Below are 12,193 nucleotides of genomic sequence, written 5' to 3'. Positions count from 1 at the left end.
AATCAATATGTTCCATTTTGTGCCCGCTATTCAGAATGGCAATGCTATGAATAATGCAAAGTATTAGTAATTTTCCAGAAAAGCATTAGAACTGTTCAGCAAGGGGAAGATTTTAACTAGGGAAATTAGATATGGGCAGCAGAGCAGAAGCCATCTCCAATTGTAGCAGCAGGGAAGCCACATGCAGAAGCAGTATGATTTTCTTCTCTGTTCTGCAGCTCCTTTTTCATTTCAGCCCTGAGAGATGAAGGGAGGGATTCCAAATCGGTCAACACTAGGCAGAAGACTGATAAGAAGGTAAAATTGGCCCACAGCTCAAACTTGTAGCTGTTTTCTCACCATTCAACAGGTTTGTGTTAAAGTGCCACCACAAAAGTGGTAGGTCAAGGAAACAAAGGCATTTAGACCTTGATGCTATGAGGAACTTTTTTCTTTAAAGTCAGTGCTGTGGTTTTTGAGATTTACCATCTAACTTTAAAAAATGGTCAAACACAAATTTTATCATGTGTGCTGTATGATGAATCATATATTTTCTCTTTTTTAATTCAGAGGTCAGCAGTATGTTTCTTTTCCTTTTTTGCTAGACTGTGCTTGATGTGACAGAGACATCAGGAGATGTTGAATACGGCTTCTCTCTTTTTAACTTCAGCAAAAGGGAATTGTATCACTGGAATTTGTGACAGCAGGTAGTCTAAGCTATAGCTGCTATATCTGTGGATTAGGAGAAGCTTAATAATTTTAAAAAATTATTTCTTTCCTGATGCCTGCAATAATTCTTTTCATTTTGTGGGGCATATCTTTCCTTTTCCATCTCTTCACTCTTTTATTTTGAAGATTTATATTGCAGAAAGTAAGCATTTTCCTCCCCAATTTTTGTCACATGAAGTCCTATTTAAAAAAAAAAAAGCAGCTTGAATGATCTCTTTTGTTTGTTTGGGATCTCTCTGTCCTGTTGGGAGGATATATGAAAGTAATAATATCTAATTATCTAATGCTCATTGATAGTGAAGTTAATTTCCTTTTGGCTTTTCTTTTATCTGATGATATATTTGGTACATGGAACTCTGACATTTGTTCTAATAAGCCTCTTTTAAACGTTTGTATAGTTTTATGTGGACCTCTGCTAAAAACAATGTGTAATATTAGCTTTGAGATGTCGAGGCTTTCATAGAACTTAAATGCGTTTCTGTTAATATAAGCATTTTTGAGGTTTTGGCTAAAGTCTGCTGAATATGATTTCTGTGTATCCAGTCAGGATTTAAAGGAATGGAAACGTTTGACCTGGGAAAGAAAATGGGAGAAAAATGTGAACTACAGAAATGTATCATTATTAAAATAGGCTTTTCTGTATTGTAGGAAATGTGATATTTTGAAACATTTAAATTCCCTGATGGCTGTGCAAATTATATTGTGTCATATGTGGAGGTGTGAATTTTCTGCATTAGGCCCTTCTTGAGACATGAGCACCATCCAGCCCAGCTGGGGAAGCCAGTTCAAGCTGGGGGCAGGCTAAAAAGTGCTTCCTCTTGAGTGTCCTCCCAGGTTCTGACATAGTTTACCAGCAGACATTGCCACCATATCCGTGTTTAATAGCCCTCGATATACCTCTCTTCTATAAATATGTAATTTCTGTTTTATTGTTGTTGTTACTCTTTTGGTGTTTTGGGTTTTTCTTTTTAAATCTGGTTACATCCTTATCATCCAGAGTATCCTGTTGTAAGGATCTATGTTTTTGAATGCTGAATGTCTTTCAGCATTACAGAGTCATTCTGTATCTCCTTGAGGTCAGATTTCTTACCTGCTCCCATTAATATTCCCTGAGAAATTTGCTACTTTGCTGTTAACCCTTCTTTGTTCTCAAGAATTGTCCCAGCACAGATGCTGTGCAACCTTACTCAGTGTCTCATTTCCCAGCTATTTTATTCCAGTCTTTAGCTATCTATCCTTAATCATCCTCTCTTCTCTTTTTCCCCCCACTTTTTTTTTTGTACTGGGAACAAAGGATGTTTATCACATCTTTAGTGACTGGATTAAAGATAGAGAGGCTTTTCTTGTTGCTGGTTCTTCCCCTTGCTGATTGTGTTCTTCATTACAATGTTGTTGCTAGGTTCTGGCAATCTTCTGTTGATTTTATCCATTTTTTTTTATAGTGTCTTGACTGTCATTTCAATTGAAGACTGTTTTTCCTGACTTATGCTCTTTCTAGAGAGCTCTTTTCTGTATGTGAACAACCTGATGTAGTGGAAGATGTCCTTGCCCTTGGCAGGGTGGTTGGAACTAGATGCTCTTTAACTTCCATTCCAAATCATTCTATGATTCTGTGACATCTTGTGGATTTTCTCATTACATGATTTTTCATTCTGAGTAATCTGGTCATGCATATTACTATTCTGTTGTGAGCAGGAATTGCTGTCAATACAGGTCACAGAGTCTTAGTATTACAATATACTTGGCTGAGCACTGATGCTTTTAACATTAAAAAAGTGGTGTATTAGAGAGGTGATTATCCACAGTGTTACATGATGATTTCCTCTGTATCTCCTCCAATTTTTTATTTTATTTTTTTTTAATGTTTTAGCAGAAAAGTAGTTTCTGGGATACAGCATTTCATGGTAAACAAAAGATGTTAGGTTCCAGGAGCCAGAGGTGTGAAATGATACCTTAATTCCCTTCATGAAACTTAAAAATTGTCCTGTTTTAGGACTTCTGAAAAATTGAAGAGTCTGGAAGATGGTCTTAAAAATGAATTGCTGTAGGGAAATATAAATCTTCAGGTGAATAAAAATCTGCTGTGAAGCAGATGTCCTGCAGCTATTCCTTGAGTTCATCAAGGTGAAGACAAAGCAGTTTTCTGAATTACATTAGGGTGGCTTTTGTCAGATACTAGTAAAGGTTTCCTGACAGTAAAGCATTGCTATGCATTAGAGTGGGTGTGAACTTTTTTTTAACAGATTGGACAAATGATAACCTAGTATAGATAGACTTGCTTCCCCTTTAGCAAAGGGCTAAAATATTTCTCAAAAACCTGAATCTTCTGTAGCAGCCTTTCTTGCTGGGACCAGAGCAGCCAAGGCTGCACTGCCAGGTGTGGTGAGACCACCCTACCAGGAGCACCATCACCCGCCAGTGGTATCTCTGTCCATTTACATCCCACTGACTTCAGCCTTGCAGTCAGCTCCAAGATGAGGCTCCTGCCTGTCAGAAATTAACTTTGTCTGTGCTCTAGAACTATCTTTTGTGAGCATAAATTGCTGGATGTATCTGTTGACTTGTGCAAAGTATTTGACACTGTCCTGCACAGCATTCTTGTGTCTAAACTGATGAGATGTGTATTTGATGGAGCTGGAATTGGCTGGATGGTCACACTCAAAGAGTTGCAGTCAGTGGCTCAATGTCCAAGTTGAGACCAGTGGCAAGTGGCATTCCTTGGGGTCAGTATTGGGACTGGCACTGTTTGACATCTTTGTCGGTGACACTGACAGTGGGATTGGGCGTACCCTCAGCAAGTTTGCAGATGACACCAAACTGTGTGGTGTGGTTGACACACTGGAGGGAAGGGTTGCTATCCAGAGGTGCCCAGAAAAGCTCAAGAAGTGGGCCCTTGTGAATTTCATGAAGTTCAGCAAGGCCAAGTACAAGATCCTGCACCTGAGTCAAGACAACCCTTCTGTATCAGGACAGGCTGGGGTTTGAACAGATTGAAAACAGCCCTGGGGAGCAGGATTTGGGTTTGCTGGTATATAACAGGCTAGACATGAGCCAGAAATGCGCACCTACAGCCTAGAAAGCCAATTATATCCTTCACTGCAACAAAAGCAGCATGGTCAGCAGGTCAAGACAAGTTAGACTCCATCTTCTGTGATTTTTCTTTTATGACTCCACCAGGAGTGCTGAATCCAGCTCTGAGGCCTTCAACCTAAGAAGGACATGGATCTGTTTAAGCAAGTCCAGAGGATGTCCATGAAAGTGATCCAAGAGCTGGAGCACCTCTTGGGCTTGTTCAGTCTGAGGAAGAGAAGGGGAGACCTTAGAGCAGCCTTCCACTACCTGAAGGGGGCCTACAAGAAAGCTGGAGAGGGAGTTTGTAAAAGTAGAATGTAGTGACAGGACAAGGGGCAATGGCTTTAAACTGAAAGATGGCAGATTTGGAGATTAGGAAGAAATTCTTTACTCTGATGGTTGTTCGAACAGGTTGCCACAGACGTTGTGGATGCCCCATCTCTGGAAGTGTTGGGGAGACCAGGCTGGGTAGGGTTTTGTTGCACATGACCTAGTGGAAGGTGTCCCTGCCTTGCCAGAGGCTTTGGAACTAGGTGATCTTAAGGTCCCTTCCAGCCCAAACCATTCTATGACTTGCTGTTTTTCTGAAAGGCATCAATTTGCTAGAGACCACATGCCCTCCATTAAGGAGGGCTGAAAAGTCCTTGAGGTGGTGGGTATTTCCTGCTTGGCATTTGCAGGATTCAATGTGCCATCCCTAATGGATTTTATTAAAGCTTGTCATCCAAGCAGAAAAATTTTCCAAGTTCTTTTATGAAGAAATGTTAGTAAACAGAATTAGCAGATGTACTGTCTCCCTGCTGTTAGTTGCCAGTGGGATTCATTCTTGATTACAGTATAATGATCTTCATTTTTGGTCTTCCCTGGATCTGTGCCCTCTATAACAGGATGGTTATTTAATGCTTACACACTGCTTCCAGCTGGCAGCCACTTGCCCTTTTTTTGGCAATTTCTTTCTATTTTTTTAAAATATATTTCCCGTACTAAGATGTTTTGAGGTGAAAAAATACAAAAGTAATGGAAAAGAAAGATATTGTCTGCTTACAACTATGAAGTGATTCCATTTGTACCAGTAAAACTTATCTTTGACAAATTGCTAACATGATTTCTGATAACAGAAAAGAGAGAAATATATCCACCTATGTATTTCTGTGATGTACGTAATTTTAAGTTAGAAAATAATGATATACAAATGTGTTTCATGTTTGTCACATCTAAACAGTAGCATTGTGTGCATAGTTCATCACTTTGGCTATGTCAATGCCAGCAAAACTTTGTATATGAATGAATAACTTATGTCTGCACTTAATGAAAATGTAGATGGTTAGCAGAAGATGCTGTTTTGTTAGCTGCCATTTCACTTGTAAGATGCCAGAAAGATGAGCTCAATACATTGTTGGCTGAAAAGTCAGGCAAATTAGCCCAGGCAAAAGAGTCCAGGCAAATTAGCCCAGGCAAAAAAAAAAAAAAGTGGGAATTAAACTTGGCAGCCTATTTACTTATGTGGTGGTGGGGAAAGTAAAAACATGCATTTTACCAGAAGAAATTGGAAAGTCAATTGGAAGAAACCCTAGAATTATCCTTTACAGAAATGTATTGAGTTTGCACGGCAAACTTTTGGTAGCAGTGGTAGGAGGGCAGAGGGGCTACTGGGGTGGCTTCTGTGAGAAGCTGCAGAAGAATCCCCCATGTCCAGTGGAGCTAATGCCAGCCAGTACCATGATGGGTCCACTGCTGGCCACGGGTGAGCCCTTCAGTGATGGTGGTAGTGCCTCTGGGATGGTCTGTTTAAGAAAGGAAAGCAGTTACTGCACAGGAACAATTGCAGCTAGAGAAAAAAGGAGTGACAGTATATGAGAGGAACATCTCTGCAGACAGGAAGGTCGATGCAGAAGGATAGGGAGGAGGTTTTACAGCAGCAGAGCTGAGATTCCCCTGCAGTCCATGGTGCAGACCATGGTGAGACAGATGTCACCCTGCAGCCCATGGAGGTCCATGGTGAAGCAGAGATCCACCTGCAATCTGTGAAGGACCCCAGACAATAGAGGATGGATGCCCAAGGAAGGCTGTAAAAGAAATTAATCTAGTGACTGAAATCATCCACTGTGGCCTGTGTCACCCTGTGCAGGTTGGGAGAGCTGTGGTGGCATTAATGTGAGCTAGCCCCATGTTGTTCACTCTCCTGTTAGAAGACCAGAAGGCAGTGGAGGAACAGAAAAAAGGTTTCTGTTGCTTTTTGAGCTGGCTGAGCCTCACAGAAGTGAAGGGGCAATCACAGCTGGTGCAGGGGGGCATCTGGGGATAGAAGTCCTGCATTCTAGGGTTAGCTGGATCTGCTCTGCCGTCTTGTGGAACTTCTCCTCAGGATGCCCACTGCTCACTCTGCAGCCTGCCACTGGTGTCCCAATAAACTTGTCCAGCTTGCTGTCAGCTCCGGAGGACAATTATCCCACAGTTTGGCACAGTCCATCCCACCTGGCACCCCACCTTGGAGGGCCTCAGTGCCACCACAGTAGCACAGGATGAGAAACATTTGGCTGTCTGTGTTGGCAATGCTGATTTGGGAAACAATGCCCAGCACCTGCCCGCCCCACAGCAATCTGCTGCCTGTGCTGTTGGCATAGATGCACAAACAGATACCAAATGTATTTGAAAGAAATAACTGATCTTGCTGCTGTGTGGCTCTAGTTATCCAAATACTTCATTGAGATTGAATAGAAACATTAAATATCACCTGGTGAAGTAAAACTGTCTCTAACTAGGGTTGAAAATGTATTGCATTGTATCTTATGTTTCATTAAAATGTGTACATAGTTTAAGCTCCTAAATAAGATTTAGTAAGTTCCATTTCTACTTGGAAACCTTCATGACAACTATACCTTGACTTTTCAGTGTCCTCGTGCAGCCTTCCAAAGTCAGAAGTTGTGCTTTTCCTTCTTTCATGTCATATTTGTACTCACAAGCCCTTTTCTGATACATCATGTTTACATTTTCCTTCCAATCACTCCAAGGCCACCCAGAGCTCCCTACCTTGGCCAGAAAAGGTGGGGAATTTTGTTAGGGTTTTTGTAGTGTGGTTTTGTTCAGTTTACATGATGCAGTGTTATCCTCAGGATGTAATGGTCAGTTTGACCTCTTCACAAACACCAACTATATGAGTAAACACTTTATAAGCTGTGAGAGGATTCTCGGTGGCTCTCAGAAGAGTGGAAGAATTTTCCTTGGCTGGCAACACTGAGGACTAGACTGCACAGCTGACTGTAGTGGTGTATGAAGAACAGCCTTGTAAGCAGGAGAGGTCACCCTAGACTGGGCTCAGTCACTGGTTTTCCACATCTTTTTATTTCATTTCCTTTTATGAAAACTTGAAATTTAGGTTGCTGCTGACACACCCCCACATCTTCACTCTTCAGACTGAAGGAGCATGCACTGTTGTTGGGCTGTGAGCAAGGTCTCCTGGTTTCACAGAAGTTGTGCTATCTCACAGGGCGTAGAAAGAGGATGTGTATTTTTTGTTTTGATTGTGAAAGAAAGGATATTTTGATGTTTTTTCCACAGGTGAACAGATGGAAATGGAATAGAAATTATTTTCAAGGCATGTATGTATTTGAGTTATGATTCCTTATTTTAAATTGTCAGGGCTACTAATAATTGTAATGCATCTAGGACAAAATATGGTGTTTCTGTAATTTTTGGTTGAGACACAGATAATCAAAAAATAAGGAATGCCTTGAAACCCAAGATTATTTTTTTTATTGTTCTTCCTTTTTTTTTTAAATTTGGGTGCTCCTTTTACTGGATAAAAATCAAGTTTTTATTTCTATCAGTACTCTTAGGATTTTGTATTAGGAGGGAAAAAAGTTTTAAAATCTTGTGTCACATCTTTTTCTATATGGTACAGTATTTGTCATAAGACATTAACTTCAGTAAATTGCTTATTTAGTAATTGCTCTACAAAAGAACACTTTTAAATTTGCTCTTTTTGTGATAGCATTAAAATTCCCCAAGGAATTTTGTAGCCCTTCATTCTCCACAGCTACCTGAAAGGAGTTTTAATGAGGAGGAAATTAAAGGATGGTTGGAAATGTCCTTAAGCTGCAAGATTGAGGTTCAGATTAGATATTAGAAAACAAAAAACCTTCACTGAAAGGTATTAGATGTTGGAATAAGTTGCCCAGGGAAATGATAGGCACCATCTCTGAAAGTGTTCAAGAGGCATCTGCATGTGGCACTTGGGGTTTAAGGATGTTGTTGGTGATGCTGGGTTGGTAGTCAAACTAAATAATCTTGAAGTTCTCTTCCAAACCTGATGATTCAATGATTCTATTAAATATTTTTAATCAGGTGCTGACTTCCTCTTCTAGCACGTATGAGCTCACCATGGAAAATGAAATTGTTTATTATTAATCTCAAAAAACATATTAATAATACACCTTTGATATATTTCTGATAGATCAGTAGTCTGACTCATTGAAAGATTAAAGGATTAAGGCACGTTGTGCTTTTTATTTCAAAGACAATTTTACAGTAGAAGGAAGCAGAAATTACCAGTTTAACTTTCCAGACAAAATTGTTGCATCAGTAGAAAAATATAGTACTATTTAAAAGAAGGACAGTTTCTGTTGTTACTTGGAGCTGCAGGACTGATTCCCAGGCCTCCCACTGCGCTGTTAAAGACACAAGCCCAGTGGGATGTGAGTGATATGAACTGTATAGCCAGGAGCTAAAGAATAAAATAAAATACTGCTTTCTTTATTATGAAAGGTTATGATCAAAGTAGCTCTGTGTGTTTCCATCTGTATTTTTCCAGACTGTTAAAATAATTTTTTTACAAGACTTCTCCAGTGATTTAAATGAGCAAGGTTGTCATCTCTCACCTTGCAAATTTTTGTCATTGTCGCCTTGTAGATAGAAATATTTCTGCCCTGAAAGATCTGTGTTCTGCTGAGAAAGTATCTTCTCTTACTGGGAGATGTAGCTTCATTAATGTTGCTTAGGATAGCAGAGTATCACTGCCTTGAATAATGTCATTTCACCTTGGATTTCCATGCTTGGAAAAAACCCAGAAGTTCCTGAGCACCAAAACGTATCTTCCTGTAGGTGTGTTTAAGTTTTGTAATGTCTAGCACACCTCAGGCTGACCTTTCTATCACCCACTTTTTGGCTGAAAACCGATTTCACATCTCATGGAGTGAGTGGGTACTGCAAATGCACGAGGACAATCCAGCAGCTGGAATACAGACCACAACAGTGGTGGTAAACAAAGCCTGGGAAGGGACAGTGCTTCTACTGCAGAGAAAGCCTCATGCTTCTGGTGTCAGGAGGGCGAGGTGCATGTCCTTGTGTGGCAAAAGATGGTAGGTTTCTATGAAAGCTCACCTGGCCTTTGTCTTCAACCTTGAGTTATCAGCGAGGAGTGGGGAAGATTACATTAGAGCCAGTCTGGTTGTTTCAGTAATCCTATATCAGTGTAGCCTACAAAGAACACTAAAAATCTCTTTTTGAATTAGTATCAAATGTTTAATTGTTAAAGCTGCAGGGTTTTCCTGCAGTTTCAGGATTTTCAATTCCAAATGAATTTACATTGCTTTTATTATACAGATGTTTCTCAGGCCATGTGAATCAAATATTGTTTTCACAATTACAAGAAGGTCCTGGTTACACTTTTGTGTTGGGTATTGATACTCACCTCAGGGAATATTTTCTGGCTCACCATATTCATTACTCTTGCAAAGAAATGGTAAGCTTCTTTGTTGGGAGCTAATGTCCATTCACCTTTGTATGAGAGTGAGAAAAGAGGTAATGTTCTTAGCTGGGTGTTGCTACAGATTTTTGAGTCTTATGTAGGTGTACTACCCACCTTCCATCTAACCTATCAAGGGCAAGCCAGCTTGGACATAATTTTAAGCATTGCCAGGGCAATATTTCAGGTTTTTTAAAATCCAAGCAATTTATTAATTCATTGCAGGTCTTTAGGTTCTTATGAAAACAAAAAATATATATCACTGAAAACATCTCTGGTGATGTCTGTAGTTAAAGCACGATAAGCCTTTAAAGAAGTACAATTTGTAATTCATGTTAAAAAATGCTGTTGGGATGATAGGAGGGACACATTGCATGTCCAATCTATGCATCCACAGAAAGATGTCTTAGTAATCATAGTATGCAGAATGGGGGTTAGCTTCAGCTCAGAGCCTTTAATGTCAAAATTCAGGTCATGACCATAAATAATCTGGTATGTATTTAAGGCAAACCCTGAATATACTGTGGGGAGCAGGGGAAATGGATTGTTTGTATCCCAGTTGGCAATTTTTATGTTTTCTTTAATGGTTCCTCACCATGTGATTTACTTCCTAGCCCAGGGTCTTCTGGTGTGCTTGTAAAGTTGGATTCACATAAGTGTGAGACAGAGTAGGAATCAGAAATGTACTTTAAAAGGCTTACAGACCCAGTGGGGATGTAATGAGGTTGGGTGAGAGAACTGAAGTTCTGGGAAGAGCTTTTCTCTGATGAGGCCTTAGATGCAGATGCTGTGGCTGGAGGCCTGTACCCTGCCCTGCCTTGCCCTGGGAGAGCAGGGGGTGCTGTCTATATTTTCCATGCTGCCAAGCACATCTGTCTTGTGGAATGTTCTCTATCACGTTTTATTTACTTGATAAAATATGCATTTGTTTAGTTGTTGGTTTGGTATTGATTTGTATAGCGCCTATAGCATTGTGAAAGCACATATCTAAATAACAATGAAGATTGATTCTGCAGAGGTGAGATCCTTCCATCCTTGCTTTTGTTGTCTCACCCATTTTTTGCACTGTATGTCTCTGGAGTGGGTGTGTCTGCTTGCAGAGTAAGGCTGTATTAGATTAAATAAGGGTAACGGAATTCAATCCCACATGCTTATTATTGTGCTGAAGTAAAGCTATAAATGTAATGCAGTTCCTCTGGGTTTAGTAGCTATGCCTAGTCTTTGAAAAATGATAAATAGCTTCTAATTTGATGAATGATATTTCATGAAAATGATAAATACTTTTTAATAACCCCTTTTCTCAGTAGGGTTTGCACAGTTCAGTTCTGAAAATCTGAGAAGTTTACAGAATTGTAACCAAAAGTGATGTATGTGATAATACTGAGTGAGATATACAAATTACAGTCACTGAATGCAGCAGAATGTAAAAAAAGGAGGGGGAGGGGACCAGGTAATAATTGTTGTCTCAATTTTATTTATTCTGGATACTTCAGGTTTTCTTCAGGGTGTATTTAGAAAAAAGAAGAATCTGAAAATAATCTTCTGAATATTTAAAATGTTGCTCAGTATGAAAGCTGATTAATGTGTCCCATTTTGAGTCATACAGTAATTTCAATATAATAATTGTGGGGTTTGCAGCAAGGAGGAAAAATTGCTTTGTGCATTCTTGGACAAAATAGGTTTTTGTTTCCCCTGCTGATATTTAGAAGTAGATGAATGGACCAATAGATGACTTTTAAGATATCTTTTATAGCTTCAGCACAACTCTTTGACCCTGAGACGACTATAAAAAGTATGAGATAAAGAAAATGGTTGCTAATAGAGAAAGGAAAATACAGTGTTTTTTTTTTTTCTTTCCTCCCCCACAGGACATTAATGTATGTATCCTTGAAAACTACCCTGAATGTTCTAATCCCAGGTTATTTTACATCATACCATATTTCTGTGGACAGCATCCAAGATGCAGGTAAATATATGCGAGGTATTTCAATTTGTTCAGCAATAGCTACTGCCAACATTTTGTCAGAAATTGGTAATAAAGAATGGCATTATTTGAAGTACAAGAGAAAAATAAAAGTACAGGGAATATATCACTGTTCGTGGTAATTGCATGCATATATTTTGAAGTAGGGAGGGCATGGCAAATGTAGCACTATTCTTTTTTCTTTATTTATAGTATGAATAATTCATCAAATATGAATGTATTTATGTAGATTTTTTTTTTTCTGGGTTACTCATTTTATCTGCACTGTAATTTTCTAATACATGTTTTTGATTTACTCAGATGCTTGTATCAGGTCTATATGAAGAATACATGTTTCTGTGTCCATGTAAGAAACCATATTCATGCTTAAAACTATGTAAAATGCAGTCTTCTACTGCTTTAATTGAGTTACCTCATTTTTAACATCTGTGTATGCCATTCTAATATTGCTGCATTACTGATACCATAGTAAATTTTTTGTGCAATAATATAGGAATAATTTTAAATACTTTCTTGGTTTAAAATACTTCTGTATTTTTGGTAACAAATGTTCTTTATTAGGTGTGTTCAACTTCAAGGTGTTTTGTTTCTGTATTATTCAGGCTTCTCCATAATGAAACAACTGCACATTTTCCAGAATTTCTTTGAAAAGCCGTACTTCTTGTAGCAGTAATAACAAGTGAAAA

At 39.0% G+C, this 12,193-nt stretch overlaps 1 protein-coding gene across 2 annotated transcripts in view; it reads left to right on the top strand.

The window, feature by feature from the left end:
- UST (uronyl 2-sulfotransferase) overlaps window positions 1–12,193 on the top strand; it is a 153,205-nt gene that overhangs the window by 108,540 nt on the left and 32,472 nt on the right. For both annotated transcript variants that reach the window (XM_005518502.3, XM_088053561.1), the window contains one exon: window positions 11,392–11,489. In XM_005518502.3, the coding sequence (XP_005518559.2) occupies window positions 11,392–11,489 (98 nt within the window). The remainder of the gene's footprint in view (window positions 1–11,391; window positions 11,490–12,193) is intronic.

Source organism: Pseudopodoces humilis, chromosome 3, assembly GCF_049639895.1.
Source record: "Pseudopodoces humilis isolate 2021_Gansu_Grassland_sample_001 chromosome 3, ASM4963989v1, whole genome shotgun sequence".
Taxonomy (NCBI): Eukaryota; Metazoa; Chordata; class Aves; order Passeriformes; family Paridae; genus Pseudopodoces; species Pseudopodoces humilis.
Note: the sequence above shows the minus strand (reverse complement) of the source record. Positions and strands in the feature narration are given on the sequence as shown.